Source organism: Cajanus cajan, chromosome 8, assembly GCF_000230855.2.
Source record: "Cajanus cajan strain Asha chromosome 8, NIPB_CcT2T_4, whole genome shotgun sequence".
Taxonomy (NCBI): domain Eukaryota; kingdom Viridiplantae; phylum Streptophyta; class Magnoliopsida; order Fabales; family Fabaceae; genus Cajanus; species Cajanus cajan.
The window spans coordinates 3,239,262-3,258,098 of record NC_138524.1 but is presented as its reverse complement, the minus strand read 5'-3'; the positions used below and the strand labels follow the sequence as shown (position 1 = coordinate 3,258,098).

General features: G+C 32.2%; 3 protein-coding genes across 3 annotated transcripts; all 3 read right to left on the bottom strand.

The window, feature by feature from the left end:
- Positions 1 to 1,178: 1,178 nt before the first annotated feature.
- Positions 1,179 to 2,001, bottom strand: LOC109799138 (dirigent protein 23). The gene has a single exon (XM_020359663.3). The coding sequence runs from the start codon at positions 1,934 to 1,936 to the stop codon at positions 1,358 to 1,360; it is 579 nt and encodes a 192-aa protein (XP_020215252.1). The 5' UTR covers positions 1,937 to 2,001; the 3' UTR covers positions 1,179 to 1,357.
- A 7,602-nt stretch (positions 2,002 to 9,603) lies between these two features.
- LOC109798944 (glycine-rich protein) lies at positions 9,604 to 12,003 on the bottom strand. The gene is made up of 2 exons (XM_083061826.1): positions 10,841 to 12,003; positions 9,604 to 9,919 (listed from the first exon to the last, which is right to left on the bottom strand). Exons 1-2 carry the CDS (start codon positions 11,890 to 11,892, stop codon positions 9,883 to 9,885), a joined length of 1,089 nt encoding a protein of 362 aa, XP_082917952.1. The 5' UTR covers positions 11,893 to 12,003; the 3' UTR covers positions 9,604 to 9,882.
- A 1,458-nt stretch (positions 12,004 to 13,461) lies between these two features.
- Positions 13,462 to 16,976, bottom strand: LOC109798943 (putative magnesium transporter NIPA6). Its single transcript, XM_020359388.3, has 9 exons — positions 16,561 to 16,976; positions 16,336 to 16,392; positions 16,148 to 16,238; positions 15,888 to 16,048; positions 15,664 to 15,791; positions 15,427 to 15,564; positions 14,522 to 14,614; positions 14,297 to 14,417; positions 13,462 to 14,152 (listed from the first exon to the last, which is right to left on the bottom strand). The coding sequence occupies exons 1-9, from the start codon at positions 16,682 to 16,684 to the stop codon at positions 14,058 to 14,060; spliced, it is 1,008 nt and encodes a 335-aa protein (XP_020214977.1). The 5' UTR covers positions 16,685 to 16,976; the 3' UTR covers positions 13,462 to 14,057.
- Between the last annotated feature and the right edge of the window lie 1,861 nt (positions 16,977 to 18,837).

The following is an 18,837-nucleotide window of genomic DNA, read 5'->3' as shown; positions in this document are numbered from 1 at the left end:
GTGATACAAGAACTAGTGGACAAGTCGGAGAGAAAAGAACCTGCTCGACAAGGGCAATGAGATAGATTTATGTACTGTTCGCTTTTTCGCTGTTTATGTGTACCTAGCGGTTCATCGTTAGGTGCTTGTCGTTAGTGATTGCATTATTATCTTATTTGAAATGCGAACGCATGGAACATGCTAATCTTCTAGAGTTAGCACATCTTCGGGTGCTCTTTTAATTTTACACATCGAATCTCAACTTTTCCTACTAGCCTGCCCCGGGATCTGTGAAACTGACATGTCAACGTGAAATTTCGTTGTTTCAACTTTCAATAACCTAAAATGACAAGTCATCGTCCCCATCCTACTACAGTTTTAGCCTTCTAATTTTTCATGTTGAATAAAATGCGCGTTTTAGTGATTTGCTAATCCTTTTCCTCCTACCTCCACTATTTTTAGAGACTAAGCACACATTTAATGGATTATGTTATCTTTTATTTATTTATTTGTTTCTCCTTATTCATTGATTAGGATTGCCCCTCCCTTCTCATATTTTCTCTATTGATTATTCCCACCCCTTTCCATATTTTCTTGATAGATTCAAGCCACCTTCCAGGTTCCAACACAGACACACCAAAGAATAACAAAATAAACATAATAATTATGATTATATTTATATAATAATAGTAATATTCATTTACTACTTTTTATATTAAATAACCTTTCTAAAAATTAACTTTCGCTGTTATTTTTTTTAACCAAACAACTTTTATTCCATTTTATATCTTACTAATTTATTTTCTCTTCTCCTTCTCTGGTTCTATTTCTTTCTTCTATTAATTAAACACACCGTTAGAAAGTACATGTCTAATTAGATTAAAAAATTAAAGAAAATGGCTACGGAATAACAATAGTCCAATATTTTAAAGACAGACAACCCATGACAATGAAAAAGGCAAAATATTGTATTCGTTAAATAACTTAATAAGACTGAAATTGGTACAATTTTTTTTTGCGTAAAACTGGTGTTGGAATGACTTGGATTTTTTTAATTTGATTTCACAATTGTATTTTTTAATTTATTACCCAAAATCAGTAAAACACGTATCTGCATGAGTTAATAATTTCAGATCATTTGTGTATTAAAGCTTCGTACCAAATAGCTCTATATATAATATATATAAAAAAAGAAGGCATAAAGAGAAGTAATAAAGGTTTTATTGAAGGATGAAAGTGATGTAGAAAAAGAAAAGATGAGTACATACAAAAAGAGTGGTAGGCGAAGACGGTAACTATTAACTGCATAGAACATACCCATATATTTTATAATGTAGTTGGATAAGTTATATTAAAAAAGTAGTTGAGCAACATAAGTTTAATGAAGGAGGGTGACGTTGTAGCCAACAATGGCATCACCGGTGGTGGGATCGAACCAATGAGTCTTGGCGATGGCATAGCCACGTGCCATGCGGAAGAGCCCCGTGCCACCCACCACAGGCATCTCACGAACCGGGTTCATGGCCGAGTTTTTCCCAAGAAGGGCGAAGGAGCTTCCATTGTATGGCCCGTCACTGAAGGAGTAACTCATGGCCATCAAAAGCCCAACCTCCTGCTGGCACGATGACCCATAAAGACCCTGGGCCCGGCCCACTATCTTGGACTTGGGGTCCCATGTCTCTGTTAACGGGTCATCCGCCATCATGATTGAGCCGAAAAGGGTGATGAAAGACTTGGTTTTGTCGACCGGTTCAGCCACCCGAACCGCAGTCGGGTTTCGCCCACTGAGCGTGTCGTGGAAATAGAATTGAAGGTTGGTCAGCGTTTCTTTCTTCTCTCCTTCAAAACTTGCACCCCAATTCCCTGCTTTCAGTTTCACTCGCATTGCATTTCCAGTTGCACCACCCATTATGCTTATTGTCACCACCATCATCACCACCACGCTTTGCTTTACCATCTTTGATCAATGATCGATCACTTTCCTTCTCTCTGCGTTTCCCCTCTAGTGGCAGTGCTACTTCTATATATATATATATATAGAGAGAGATTGTTACAATTCACACTTGTCACGCGTGTTTTTTTTTTTTTTTTTTTTTTTTCTCTAAGTGCATGGAACACAAATTCAAAGGGCCGTTTAACAACATCATAGAACGATAATTTTTCCAAGGTTAAGGGGTCCACTTATATGTTTAATTCTTTTGTAAATGGGAGGTACCGTGGTCGTTTAGCTGCTTTAGCAACTGGCGAAAAGGTGAGACAAGTTAATAAAATGGTGGTTTTGAATATGTTGGTGTGGTACAGCAACAACAAGTCAAGACTCCAGACTCTTACACTTCCCCCATGTGACAACAAATTTAAGTAATATTACAGCAATGCAATGTGCCAATTAACTTTATGTTTTAGTATTCTTCGTCAACATTGGTTATGCATCTTTTCATACAAACCTTGTTCCAAATAATTTATAACTAATGTTGATTAAACAAGTCATAATAAGGTTTGAATAATTAAAAACATCTTTTAACCTTTTCTTTTTCTAATTTTAAATGCGTAAAGAATATTACATTAATAATAACTAGAATAAAATTTAAGTCCTATTACATTTATGTAAACATACTCATTCGAAAGTATTATTTCAATTGATACAAAAAAAAAGTTTTATTGTCGAGCATTCAAACCTAATTACTATTAACTATCACATCTTTTATTATTTGCCGCACTTCATTTAGAATTCCACTCTTTAACCCTAAGAATTTGAAAGGATATTATTTCTTAAGAAAGTAAAAACATACATCCTTATAATACTAACTTATTGCAACATGGTTTTTGCTAATCATGTGACACATGCTAATTATATAATTAGTTTCCTTATTTTTTACTATATGATGGAAATATATCATATGTGAGATTTCATCTTTGACGACCAACCAATCTCCTTTATGCAACACAGTTGGTTGTTTCCAATGAGATATTCAAATTGCTCAATTAGCAACCTAATGTAATATTTTTCTAAACTTGAATTTGATAACGAGTACTTGATCGATTCATGAAACTAGAAGGATTAGTCCATGACTTAAGAAGGTGTAGGTCGATTGATAAATGGCATAGGAGGGTACGTAACTCTCAAAGTCTTTATGAAAACAAAAAGATTAGCGAAAGTAGTAGAATTAATTAGGTACATTGGTGAACGACCTAAATGAATATGTAATCTTGTATCTCAAATTTTTTTAAAGACAAAATGATTTGAGTAAGTTATAAAATCAAGTCGCTTAGTGGACAATCTAAAGATATATTGATATATCTTTGTATTATTTAATATTTTTAAGTAATTATTAATACTCCTTTATTTTCATGTATAACAAACTATACTTTTCAAGTTTAATTAAAACTTTACTATATCCACCTATAACTATTATGCAATTTTTTTTCTCATTTTAGTCCGAGTTGATACAATTAAGTATAATTAGTTTTTTTTTTCATTGAAAGTTTTACAATTTTTGGCTCAATTTCTATAAACTAAACCGGCTAAATTATTCAAAAACTTCTTTTATTTAAAATTTTCCAACTAAACATTATCATACCATATTTTAACAAATTAAAAAAACCCAAAATTTTCCTTTATGAAAATCTTAGCATCACATTCTGCACAAATATTCATTTCTTTTTTACTTTTTTGATAATTTTCTGTCTCACATTCATTCTAAGCCTCTAATTAATTGTTTTAAAAAATAAATGAAATATTAAGAGTTTATAAAAAGTTGTTATAACTTAATCAATGAAATCAAGTTCAAGTCCTAATGTACCACTATCTTTGGAGAAGAAGTTACGAACTAAAGTTGTTCCTATTTCCAACTCAAGAAAGATCAAGTTAATTGTGGTCTTTAAAAATAGTTTTATAAAAAGAATAAGAAAAATGAAAGAGAGAGAGAGAGAAACTTGATTATAACAATTTTAAAAATAAAAAATAAATTTGCACAAAATATTTTTTAAAAAATTAACTCCCACGTGAATCATTATTAGGAAAGAATTTTATTAAGCCTAATTTTAAAGTAAGCTATGAGAACGTAAACTGTAGTGTAATTTAGCTGCAATCCATGTAAAGAGTTGGTTCATCTTCCAAGAAACGAATTGCTGAAAATGTTGACCAGAACAAGTTTCTCCAGCCATGAACATGATGCTTAAAAAATTCATTCCATCACCTACCCACCTTGCCTTTCTCTAGCCGTAATGTCGGTGATGACAATCAATTCCTTTAACAAAGTGTCTCTGATTATTTTCTTCGTCTAAATCTTGTTAACAGTGACACAAAATATTTATATTATGAATGAACTCACCACGAATTGATTTTGTTTCCAACCCAGAACACAAAAAAAAAAAATAAAGTTGAGAAAACCAGCTATAGGCATGGTAATTAAACTCGAACTTGGTTTCGACTCTGATCTGATTTTTGACGGAAAAATTGGTTTTGAGTGGATTTGATACGAATGTTTCTTGTCTTCAAAAATCGGCCTAGGGTTCAGATTCAGAAATAAAATTCCCCGCCTGCAAAATATATATATTTTTTCTTAAACAATATATAAATTAAATCAATTTTTTATATCTTCATTTTTATAATCATTAAGATATACATTAATTGGTGTAAAAAAAATATAATTTAATTATTTTAATAATTAAATAATATAAATTATAAAAATAATTGAGTAATAAATTTAAAATTATAATTGAATTAAAATTATTATTCAATATCAAATCCTCCCCTAATTCATGGGTCTTGATTGCTAATAGTTTGAGGACCGTGATTAAGGTGGAAGAGTTGATTAAATCTTCTACCATAATTTTTTTTTATAACCATCAGATATACTCTCTTTTGATATAATGAGTTGAAATCAACATATGGTATGAATTAGATGAAGATCTGTTATTTATTATTTATTTATTTTATGTAGATTCTATGCTGTTGTAAGTTCAGAATACATTGTCTATAATTAGAATTAAAGTGCTATTAGGATTCCAATTATAAAAAATAATGTTTAATCTTTTTATTAAAATGTTAGTTGTATATTTTAATAGTATAAAGTTTGATAAAAAAATCTATTATTAATTTCATAAAATACTATAATGACCCACATGATTTTTATATTTAATGGACCAATTATTAATAACAGAAAACATCTAACTTTCTAAGATTAATATATATATATATATATATTTTTTGTAAGTACAATAATATGTGTAAAGAAATATAAGTAACTATTAAAGTAATATCATGACTACACAAGTATATAAATATGTACAAAATATAGTATTGAATATTAATGTTAAGTTATCAGTCAAACAACTCATCTATATTAACTATATTAGAATAGTCTCAAAAAATCAGCTCTGTCATCACTAATATGATTACATAAAACTCTACCTTCAACTTATCCTTATCCCGCCTTTATATAAATATGATTATCGTAAACCAACCATTAGAAAAACATGTAATGATTAAAAATTATGATCCAAAACTCTAAAAAAATTTATGATCCCAATAGAGTATATATAAAGGACCAAAGAGAGTGTTTAATTAAATGCATTTTTAGTTTTTTATCTTTTAAATATTATAATTATGTAATTTTGATATAGAAATCGAGTCATTGAATCAATGTTTCAATCTTGTCATTAATTAATAATTTTAACATGATAACATAACAAAAATTTATTTATAACATTACGTGATAATCTGATATATAAAGATAGAAGAATAAATAGTCAAAATATTAAAGATCCTATTTAAAACACTTAACAACTAAACAAATAATTATTTTCGATACACAATTGAAAATAATAATGTATATCTTAACTGAAAATCAAAGTTGTACATATATTTATTGTTACTTTAAAAAAAAAAAAACTATGCATATATATGAATTTTGAGATCAGAAATCCTTTAATATAAGTATTATTTTTCGAACAAGAGTCTGTTTCAATTTATTCTAAAACTAATTATCATTTTATTAGCTTTAAAAGAAAGCTTGAAAAAAATAATTAATTTCTAAAAGAACATGAACAAACACACAAATTTCTTTAGGAAACTGAAAATCGGGGAGGAGGTTTCCTTGCCTTAGTAGGTTTCTCAAAGACATAAGCAATCTCAATGAGCTTTGGCTCAGTTCCCTTCAACCTTCCAAAATTGCTTCCAAATGAGAGTGATTGCAGGATAACCTCCAATGGCTAGCATACGAGAAGCATCAGCACCTAAAGTCACCAACGCATCCAATTCATTCTCCTTCATTAGCTTCTCTAACCCTTTCTGTGATACTTGTTCCATCAATTTCATCTTTTTAATGATTTTTTATATTAATTTTGATTCCTTAATCAATCGAGCACCAGTTAAAATAGATTTAATTTATTTATAAATCTTATAACAAAATAAACATTTAAATAAATTTCTTAACGAATGACGTTAGACCATAAAAAATTTGCCCATGTCAAATAAACAAGTCATGATGATCAAATCAATCTTGGCACTTGTGTTAAAGATCAAAATCAAACTTTAATTTATTGTATTGAGTGTGGTCGAGAAGAATTTGAAATAAAAAGGAATGATAAAAACACTTTTAATATTCACTCTATCCCTGTAAATAAAAATCATAATTCTAATGATTTTATGTTTTCTTTAACTAGTATTTTTCTTAATTTAGTAATCAGGCTTATTAAAATTTATGATTTTTAATAAAGCGATAGTATTATATATTTACTAAATGAGAGTGATTGATGTTGAATTGAATAATTTTAGCTAGTGACTTGAAAGGAGAATAAACGAGATCCTGCGGATATTCGTTGATGGACAACTTGAACTCTGCCACCATGGCCATGGCCTTCTTTTCACCACTTTGGATAGGGTTGAGAATGATGCTTATATTTTCTAGATTATCTACCACTATTACACCTCTTTGCCTTGAAGTGGAAAAGACCAAATAATAATGTTAGAAGAGTCAAAGATATGTTTGTTTATTTTTATCTCAACAGATTTTCATGATAAGGATTCAAAAGTGGATTCCTCACAACACCCAGCTTCTTTCCTTTAAGATTAAGCCCTTCTTTTTTGAGGAACTGATTATATCCATTTGGAGGTCTCTAAGTTGAACCCAACAATCACATCAAGCACATGAACTGTCCTACATATTGGCCCAATTGCATCTTGACGAGGTGAAATTGGTATGACACGTGCCTTGTTAGTGAGTCCAGTAGTGGGCTTCAGGCCCATACTGAGTTGTGATCATGTTGGTTGCCACAGCAATGCCCGATCCATAGCTAATCCGCATGGACTTCCCCATTCAACATAAGGATTCTACTAATAAGATATACAACAAAACAAACATTGTAAGCTTTTAGAAAACTACAAATAACTAAACCATTCATAACTTATTGCTGATTTCAATTTAATTTTGCTTCACCGTTAGTTTATAATAAGTTTTCAAAACATAAGTTTTAAGTTTAACTCAACATTTCAAAATTGACTTATAATGTGAAAATCATTCTTCACTTATATATAGTATTATATTCTTATCTCTAATCAATACAAGATTTGAATTTTTCCAAATAATTAGGTGAATACCGAATAAAAATAAAATTGATTGAATCCCATGAAACTATTTCAAATATTAATTTTTATTAGAAAATAAAAAGAATCTACTTTGAATCAACTCTTATCTTTCACTCCTAATAATTTGAATAAACTCTTATCTCTTATTCCGTTATTTTGTATTATTAAAATCGCTTATCATTTGTAGATTATCTTCTGCCTAATTTATCATTGTGTTCTGTTTAATATATGGGTGTATGACTATATCTTCAGTTAATGTATATAGATTAAATAAGTTAACAGAGTCATATTAGTGATTCAGAAATATATGGATTGATAATAGACCGGCTGACTCATAATTGATCGACTCAAATACTATAAGCTTGGACTCATGAGGATCCAGGTCTAAAAGCTAAAACAATCTTGCATTAATAGCTTGGTTATTATCATAGCATAAAGTTACAAAACAAGGAAGAAACAACTAACTGTTTATTTGGAACTGTTTCTTTTAGTCGAAATTTGAGATCTTTATCCTTTATTTTCGAAAAAAGCACCATTCTCATACATTGCAGTATTGATAGTCCTTTAAAAAATCCTCACCTGTTAAGACCTTTAATCATATTTTAGTCTCTATCATCAATATGCCCTTTCCAGAGTCCTTTTTATTTTGACTTTCGTGTTTTCAGTTTCTTAATAAAAAAGTATAACCTTTTACAAGACATATTCAGTTGGACAAAATTATTGATAATGTAATTTTATTATTAAAATAATACATAAAATATTATTTCTAAACGACTCCAAGGCTAACATATTGAAACCATGTAAACCCTCATAGTTGAGTTGAGGCTTTACCAATTACATCAGTGGAAAAGGCTGATATGAAATGATCCCTAACAACAATCCCAAAGGAATCGAAAGGCTTTCTGCTGAAAATTGTAGAAGCCAACCGTCCAACTTTGGAAACAATTGTGCCAAAGATTCTCCATAGTATATAGATTCATCGTTATCCACTCATTGAGGAGCCTGTGTTGTCTATCCACCAACATGTGCTGGCGTGGGCCCTTAGGTAAGGATTACACCGTAGCTAGCTCTAAGGGCTCATTTAACAGAATCAAACCCAATTCTAAAACAGTTATTAATCCGATCATGTGCCCTAGGCAATCTATCAGCTATTTGGGGATTTGACTTCTCTTTCGCTTTAAAAAAAATTGTTGTGATAATGGAGTAACTAATGGTTAAAATTATTATCGGATTGTTGAAATATAAAATTTTCGTCCTCATTTTTTTATAATCAAAATTGGCTTCATCGCTTTAGAATAACATAATCCACCAATTGTGGAGGCAAAGAAGCAAAACAGCATTTGAATAGGAATGGTATTTTTAAAGTTGAGACTTGAGACCACTTTATCATATTCACCTCTGCTCAAAAGCATATGCACATCTCAATCAGTTGCGATTCTCTCCCTTTCAACGCTTCAAAATTATGCTGGATAATCAAGGATTAGAAAGCATCTTGTGCATTTCTTCTCGTTGACTAAATTGTATGGACATTATTAACATTTGACACGCCTTCCACTGAGTTATCCTCTGTTTCCCCAAAGCTACAAGTGTTTCCTTTAAGATGAGCTCCAATTGAATCATTTTCTTTTCAAGGTATAATCACGGCTGTTCCCAGATATTTGTACACACAACTTAACAGTTAATTCCACCATTTTAAGCAACAAAGAACTTAATAACTTGTTTAGTCGGATATTTCATTGCACCCTGCTAATGCTTATATGTATATGAAATAAAATTGGGAAAAAATTGAACGAAAGCTGCATACTCAGTCACCGCTAAAAATGTTAAAGACATGCTTCAAGTAATGTGGCATTTGTCATAATGTTCGATAATAATATCAAATACATTTTGAAAGGCTTGCTTCATCGTGCAGGAATAACCACAACGATGTTTCACTTAATATACTAATTTATTAGCTGCATACATATATTAATGAGTTGAACATGAACAACATTTGATAAACGAAGGGCAAAATAAAGGAATTCCACGATCCGAAATGCAACACTAAACTTATATAGATTATGAATCATGTAGGGGAAATGACGACAACATTTAGTAACAAACATATTCATAAAAACGACTGCCTAAGCTACCAGCATAACTACCAAAAATGTGTCTTCACTGTATCAGTATTAATCTCACAATAAAACATGACAAGATAAGACGGACAAAACTTCAATGGGAAACAAAAAATAAGTTTGTGATATTCAATGTTCCTTTCCATCTCCTCTCTCTAATCGATCAATCAGCAGGGACCAAAAGTAATTGATCGCTCTTCAATTTTCTTCAACGTGTTCTTCCACTTTCTCAGCACTGCATTAAACAGTAAACAGCTCAAGAGCATTACAAACAGGAAAAAAAAAGTACAAAACACAAGTCACAACCATATGAAATTATGGCATGTTCTAAGCACCATGTAGGATTATGCTCTGTTCCATTCAAATGACAACATTTTAAGCTTGGTTAATTACTGATGGGGTCCACCACTTACATATTTATATTTTTTTAATGAGAAACAAGACTTAAATAATAAATACAGAAATGAGTGGTGAGCGAGTCTGTCAGAAATTACAAAATCCTGCATAAGGTGCTCTAGAAGCATGTAAAAAGTTCTGCTTGTAGATCTTCCAATATCAAGTATTAAGCTGTCTAAATGACTCCAAGCCTAACAACATCCTTGTCAATGTCATCTACGCGAGACAGCACCACTATCACTATGAACTTAAAAACCATATTGGCATAAAGAATACAGAAAGTTCAGTACTAAGTAACCAAGCAGTGTTAGGTAGGGCACAAGATACAGAATGAGTCAGTATAAAACTCCTAAAAAAACCAAAAAAACTCAGTACTCTAAATTAGTTGAAAATACTACTCATAAAAAAGTAGTTATAACTAGCATCTCATCCGCATTAGAGATAAAGCAACACTGCACACAGAAATACACTGAAATAAAATTTAAAAAGGTAAGAAGCTACGGGTTGGAAAGTGCAAATTAACATCCCTGAGCACATCACAACATGCACCAAAACATTTACTTTCCCCACTCTGGTATCAGCCAGGAGGACACACACTGAATCAAACAGTAACAAAAGAAGCTAATAGCATCAACAAACATCTCAAACTCCTAATTATCAAAAAAAACATGCACCAAAACAAGTAATCAAGAAGAATAGAAAGAAAGGGAACCACTAGTACCATGATGTTATTGAGATGGTATTGGTATGAGTGACAAACCTTTTAGGACGTTCATCATCAGATTGGGGCTTCCTCCAACTCCTCTCAGTGCGACTTTCAGGCAAAGTAGCACCACGTGCTCCATTTGCAGAACCAAAACCCCTCTTCCCAAACCCATCACCGGTTGTCTCCTTAATCTTCATGCTCTCAAGCTGTTCATCAATCTTCTTCCAATCTTGCCCTTTCTCCGCCAAAACCTGTTCCCTAGGCCGTGCCTCTCCAAAGGGATTAACCCCTTTGGGTTTTCCCACATTCCCATCTTGCCCTTCATTGCTCACCGACATTGTCCTAGGTTGCAAATTAAGCCTCGGCCTCGTACCAGCAACACCACCGCTCTCGCTCACAACGTTGGACTCACCCTTCTTCCTGTTCCAGTTGTCGGAATCCGCGCCGCCGCTGGAACCGAACCCTACGACCCTCCTCTCTCTCTCGAACCCTCCTCCACCGTTAAATCGCCGCCCCTCCGACGGCACGAAGCTCTTGTTCGAAACCCAGCTGTCAGATTCGTCGGCGCGTGACTGCGAATCGAAAAACCCTCCCTTTTCCCTCTCCCTCCTCTCAAACCCCCCGGAGGGTTTCTTGGCGGCGGCCCAATTGTCGGTTTCGTCGGCGCGTGAAGGGGGCAACTCGCGATTGGAATCCCTAGAGCCGAAGGAGCCGTTTCGGCGAGGCTCGTCGGAAACCCTAGAACCCCATCTGGAATTGGAGTCGTCGCCCCCGGAGGAGTTTCGGTTGGGGCGGTCGCCGTAGGAGCGGAAGCCGCCACCGAGGCGGGTGCGGTCGGCGGCGAGCTCCTCGGCGGTGCGGTGGCGGGGGCCGGTGGGGAGGACGACGGGATCTTGGTCGAGGTCGGGCTTGGCGGTGAACTCGGCGAGGGAGTAGGTTTGGGCCTTCTTCTTTTTGGGCTTGGTGGCGGCGGCGACGGCGAGGGAGGGGAAGTCGGCGAGGGGTTTGGTGTCGTTGGGGTTCTGTTGAAGGAGTTCGGCTTCGTGTTCCTCGGAATCGAGGGCCCAGGCGCCGGGCTTTGACCACGCAGACACAGTAGCCGCCATTAGCACAGCTTTCTTCTTTCTCTTTTTCTTTGTTTCTTCTTCTCTTTGCGTTTCTCCTTCTCACCCACGCGCTGGACACTTATATACCCATGCCACCGCTCCCAATTTCCCTCTTCGAACTTACAGTCCTATCCTTACTAATACACTAATTACAATTTCTTAGGGTTTCGTGAAAATATTAATTCATCACATAATATCTATTTCTATTAATATCAATATTATATTTTTTTATAACTGTTTTATCATTTTCATTTTTACGAAGATTGTTTTATCTTTTGTTATATATGTTTTTATTTTACTCTAAATTTGAAAAGTAACTATTCATGAAAAAAAAAAATTTCAGTGAAGATAAGTAGTGTTCTTTTCTCTACTAATAATATATAAGGAGTATAATATTTTTTAAATAATTAAGAGAATTAGAATAAAAAATAAGAGATAATTGTATAATTTCACAAAATTTTAAAGAATATTTATTTAATTTACTCTTATTAATAGTAACATAATTCACTGGTATATATCATTAGGGACACTTTTATTTAAGCCAAATAAGATTATTATGGATAAGAAAAAAAATTAATAATTTTTTAAGACGATATTACGCATACTTATTATTTAAATTAAATGATAAAAAAAAATTCTTTATATCAATACATATATTATTTAATCTTTTTATTTATTACAATTTTTTCTCATGTTTTAGCCTGTAATTTCGATCACTTGCAATTAATTCTTGATGTAGGAGAGTTTAAATCAAAATTGAAGTATGATAATAAGAATAATTTCTTAACAGTTTTAAAGTTGTAAGAAATTAAATTTCAATACTAATTTTTCAAAATATAAAAGTCAAGGCAAAAAATAAGAAAATCAATTTTTTTGTGGCTTAGGAGATATATTATTGATTTACTAAACGATTATTAATTAAAATAAAAATAACATAACTTCACTTATATTTCACACGTATATGGTCAATTTTGGGTAAGAAGTTTAAACAAATTAAATGTCAATATTTTATTAATTTTAAGAGAATGCTAGTAATATATTATTTAATACAAAAAATTATTAGTTAAAACTTCTAATAAGTGAAACTGATTAATTAAAATAAAACTTACAAAATTTCGTAAAGTTTGTCCAAAATTTCGTACATTATACAATGTATTACTACCCCATCTCTGTACCACTTCACCAAATTTTCTCGAAAAGAAAAGGAATCTACGCAGATAACACAGATGGTGTCTCTCAAACATATTCATTGACACGGTATTTCTAATGGATGTTCTAATTCTAGTTAAAAGAAAGAAAAAGTATTATTAGATAATCAACATTAAGATTAACGCGGAGTTCGCTTCGAATTGAAGCAACAATTTCACGAATTATTTATACATCCCCAATAAGTGAGGAATGAGGATAGCACAAAGTTTTCAAAAGATAGATGCCATGTAAAAGTACGCTAAACTCGCCACCAGTAGTAGCAGGTTCATTGGTGCGAATAACTGTAATGAATCCTCTTTATTTGCTAGTGCCCTCAAATCTTAAGAAAGAAAATCAGGATAAATAATAGATAACAAAATCTCTACCAAAATACTCAACTTTGGTTGCAGAAGATCAGAAGAATAAATATCTTCAGCATTTCAGCAGAAGCCATCGAATCTATTATCATTTACCTAATTCAAGAAAAGAAACGATAAATCTAATAGTTAATTAAATGAGAAAAATACAGACGGAACTATATGAACAATTGCCAGCTTCCTGCCAAAATAATATATCTGTGAACAATTGCTAACTTCCTGCCAAAATAATATATCTATGTGAAGAAAAATTACACCGGCTACGATGGACAATAGAACATGGCATAAGATCGCTCCAAAATTTTCATTTGTTGTAATGAGACACCAATCTCATGTCAGTTTGAAAATGGTTCAGCACTTTAATCACGATGGGCATATCACACATTCTGAGATGGCTTCAGTCAATAGCTGCGTGCAAACAGCATGGGGATAAATGGTTAGAAAACTATTAGCACCGTGGATGCTTGAATTCATTAAGCTCCAGAACAAGCGATCCACACTGCAAATGCACCATATCATGTGACCATAGGCAGGCTCGCGTCATTGTATTGACTCTGATTGAAGATGTTCTCTCACATTATCCTAACCTCAAGGGAAAACTTAACGTTCAAGATATTCGGAATCACGTATGAAGATCAGGTGTTCATCCTCAACACCCTTCATTGAATCTTCACCAATGAACCACGTCAAGGTCCCTGCATCAAATAGAGAAGATACATCATTTCATCAGGTTGAATGCTATACAGAAACCACTCCGAGTTGTAAGCGTATAAATGCATTAGCAAACAAATGGAAACTGGCATGAATCAGATTGAAAGTAATATATTATTCTGTACTACTTTGCGTATTATTAGACTCTTCCTGTTCTCTAGTCATGTGCAATATTATTGTTCCTGAAAGAACGGTGATGAATCCACATAGCTCAGAGGCTATGCTGCTCACATCCTGACCAGACCAATCCTGAAAGTAAAAATAGTCAAGCTTGTCATATTCTATTGATCAACAAAAAGAAAAGATTGAGATATCACCCAAGGAAGCTAAGAAATATGAATCTATTATCATACCTTAAACATTATTGCACTGGCAATAATAGTCAGAGTTGTAAACATTACATAGTATACAGGAGAAACAATTGTGGCATTGAATGTATCCAGAGCCTGAAATAGTGGAATAGTGAAATAATCTCAAAATTTGTTTAAAAAATAAGGGAGTTAAAGAATTAACATAGATGGATTATAAGAAAAGTTTGATATCAGTAGGAACGCAAAGAAACATGTCAGTTAAGAGAAAACAATACTGGAATCCTATTTGCCAGTCAGTATTAAAAAAAAGGGTTTGGATCAAGACTGTGGAAAGAAAACCTCCCGAGAGTAAGTATAAATTTTACAATGGGTCATATTTCAAGAACTGTATCCTGTTCAAGCATCACCTTTTTTTTCTAGAACAAAGATGTGAGAATTCAGAATGCTTGATCTACTATCAACTATATTAATGCTTCCTATATTGTAGATTCCTATCAACTGAGGTGCATCATTTGCAGTATCAATCACTTCACACCATAATTGAAATGTAATCGACAGATCATGTAGGTCCTTGATTTGCTATCTACATGATTAGCTGTTCATAGTTTATGCAAGAAGGTAGGGTTTGTCACATGCAACTTGCAGCAAGCCATCACTTTATAGGCAGTATGAGTTCTATATTAATTCTAGTTTAATCTAAAATTCCAAATGCTCTGCTCTTTTGTCTAGTAAGCGAAACTAGAAGACCATCCATTGATTGGTTTTCCTCCTTAAAAAACAACTATAATAACAAAATCAAAGAAGCATTGCCCACATGGAAACTGCACTAGAATAAGGAACCATGAATCATACATCAAATGCAGGCCAAACTGGCAAAATTTCCCTTCAATATAATATTAGCAAACAAGAGTTTATAGTTACAGTTATAAGTTTCACCATTCACTCACCCTATTAAGGTAATTCAACTGTGTAATGACACAGATTGTAGCCACCGTAAGAAAAAACCAAGTCTGAGGATAAGCTACTTGACTTATTCCATCAAGTGTAAGCTTTATTGCAATTCCAATGGCCTTTATGCTCACCACCTGAAAATTTTAAAAATTGATGTACAAAGTAGCATGCAGTTAGTTCAAGTGTTACAATACCAATATGAGAATTCATCACATCCGAACGGACATAATTACCGTGAGTGAACCAACTAATGAACAAATTCCCAAGTAGACCAACATATTAGTCTGTCCATAGCGAGGTTCAAAGTGTATGATCAAGGCCAAAACAACCGAAACTGTTGCCACCACATATGTCAGAAATGCTGTTTAAAAAGGGGGATATTGAGAACATCAGTTAATAGACCAGAGTATGTGAAAATTACTTTAGGGTAAATTAAAATGGGATTATAAAACCCAACCTGGTTGAGTAGCCAGATCCCATATTTCTTGGACAGAATCCGGAGTCTGCTCTTGTGGTGCATGAATGACAATAACAACCGATCCCACAATGCATGATACACACCCCAACACCCCCATCTTTGGAAGCCGCTCGTTCAACAAGAAGTGAGACAAAATAGCACTAGCAACATAATACACTAGACATGTTAGTCCTACCATACAAAACACAACATTCACCCATCACCAGAACCATAACAATTTCAACTAAAGCCAAGAGTACCTGACAATAATACTAAGCGCACCAAGGGGAGTTACGAGAACCGCCGGAGCATAGATATAAGCCACAAAATTTGCAACCTCCCCAATAATCACTGCAAGCAAACAGTTCAAGATCCAAGTAAAATCTCATTCCAAAACTGAAAACCTAGAGAACCTGAGCGAGTGAAGAAATCAACCTGCCAAACTTACTTGTAACCATGCCAGCCCACCAAAGCGGCTCTAGTAGATAAGTATAACCTCCAACTCCTGCAAATTCCAAAAATCAAAATATCAAAAACTGGATCACAACACGAGCAATAAGTATCCCATGGATCTGATGAAAACCACCGTAGACCATACAATGCAATTGCTTAGTCACAAAGGATAATCATGAAACGTGAATTTGTTTATTAGCAATGGAGAAACAAAATTGACCTGCACGAGTACCGCGTGCAGCAGCACGCTTGAGACCCTTCTTCTTCAAGATGAAGCTTGAGCCAATGAATACACTGGAACCCATGGCAAGTATTAACCCTTTGCAATTCTCCGAAACCCCCATCTCTGTGACTCTCTCCAATTCCCTAGTTGCTTCGTTTTCCCGCCAAAAAAAGAGAAGAGAGATGAAATTGGGTGTAACGAAGAGGCACGATAATCGGACGCAGAGAAGAGAAGGGTAACCGGTAAGCTTGGTTAAGGCCTAAAGGGGTCGCTGAAGATGCAATTTGCAAGACGCTTGCTTTCAATTTCAGTTCCTCTTATTCGGACTTAACAACTCCTTCACTTATCAGAAGTTTCCGCGAGGGTCTCATCCCGTGCTTCGCGAGAAACGCGTCCTCAAATGCGCCTTCTGCTATCTCTGCGACTGTGCCTGGGATATTTTATATTTACCTAATCATCGGTATAAAAAATCAATCATATTTTTTAATAATATTATATAATTATTTATTTTATAAAATAATTTAAAATATATGATTGATCTTCTTTTATATTTATTAATATGGTCAAGGTATTTTATACTTTTATTAAAGATAAAATAAAATAAAAATTAAGTAATAAATATAAATTAATCTAATATTATAATTAGTCAATTAATTTTAAGATTTTAATTTTAAGAAAAATATTATTTTTTTAATTTTTTAAAATAAGGGTATAAGGATCAGGTGACGAAAGTAATTACTAAAAGAAATATCCTCGTTATATATTATCACAGATGTCTCATCCCAGTGCAGACGTGTCAGATAACTATTGGTTGCCTTGTACTCTATTTTTGCTTACGTCACTTCTTGATGACGTGGCTCAAGGTCTTCACACGCTACGCGATGAAACGGAGGATATTTTCATTAGCTGTCACTTTTCTTTTTTTTGTTTAGATCCTGCAATTTGCAAGGATTGCCATAATGGACATCGTGTTTGGGATTCTCTTATTTATCTCATATCTCATGGATGATATTGATATTAGATAAATATCTAATGAACTTAAATCTAATCCACTAACCGATGCTATATCAAAATACGATTAATGTAGAAGTCCACTTTTTAAAAATACATTTACGTTTATTAATTAAAAATTTATTAAAAGTTATAAAATAAAGTGTAGAACTTGTTAAATCATATTTTTTTAATAAATTTTAATCATTCAAAGAGAACGTGTTTTAAAAAAAAAACGTTGGTAATTAATAAGGAATCCAAAAATTTTAAGTAATAGAGATAATATTCATAGTATTAAATTTATAATAATTTTATAATATTTTTTGAAATATAAGGATACATCAAATAGTTTTTTTATGAGATTTTATATTTTAAAAATATTAAATATTTTTTATTTTTAAACACTTTTAAAAATATCTCTTTTGATATGAGTAATTAAAAAAAATATTTAATCATTTGTATTCTTTATCAAAATAATTTTTTTGAAATAAATAAATTTTGATTTTCATCATTTAAAAAAGTTTCTCTATTTTTCATCCCTTTAAATTTTAGAATTTATAATTTTAGTTCTTGAAAAGTAAAATTTTTTTGGTTTTAGTCTTTATAAAAGAAATTTGATTTTCATTCATATAATATTATTTTAAATATTTATAATTTTTTTTAAAGTGTCACATGTTATTGTGGACATTGTAAGTGTCACATAGGATAGTACTTAACTTTTTATAAACATTAAAATAATAATTTTTAATTTTAGAAAAATACAAAAAAATATTTTTATTAAAATCAAAATTAAAATTTGATCATTTTACAAGTATAAAAAAAATTAAGTTGATAAATAATTTCAATTATTATCATAAGGAAATAATTATAAATAGATTGAAATAATAACTATTAATTGTTTTTATTTTAACAAATATTGTAATTATTCTTTTTTTTTTCTTTAGATTGTTCACTTTGGAATGAATTTGGCTTTTTTTTTTTTGTTTTTTTTAATGAGCAACTCACATTGAAGCAATCAATTAACAATATTAATAAGTGCTCATATAAATCATATAATGTACTCGAGGAGGTATTCGTTTACTTCAGAGTAAGTCTACCTAAACTTATTCCATTCAATAACTCATGTTCTATATCAAATTTCAACGATCAAACCATTAAATTTAAAGTTCATAATGCATAAATCAAATCTACAATTTTTTTATAAATTTAAAAATTATTTGATACTTCATTAATTCAAATCAATGTATAAAATAATTTTATGATTATCCATCGATTTGAATTAAT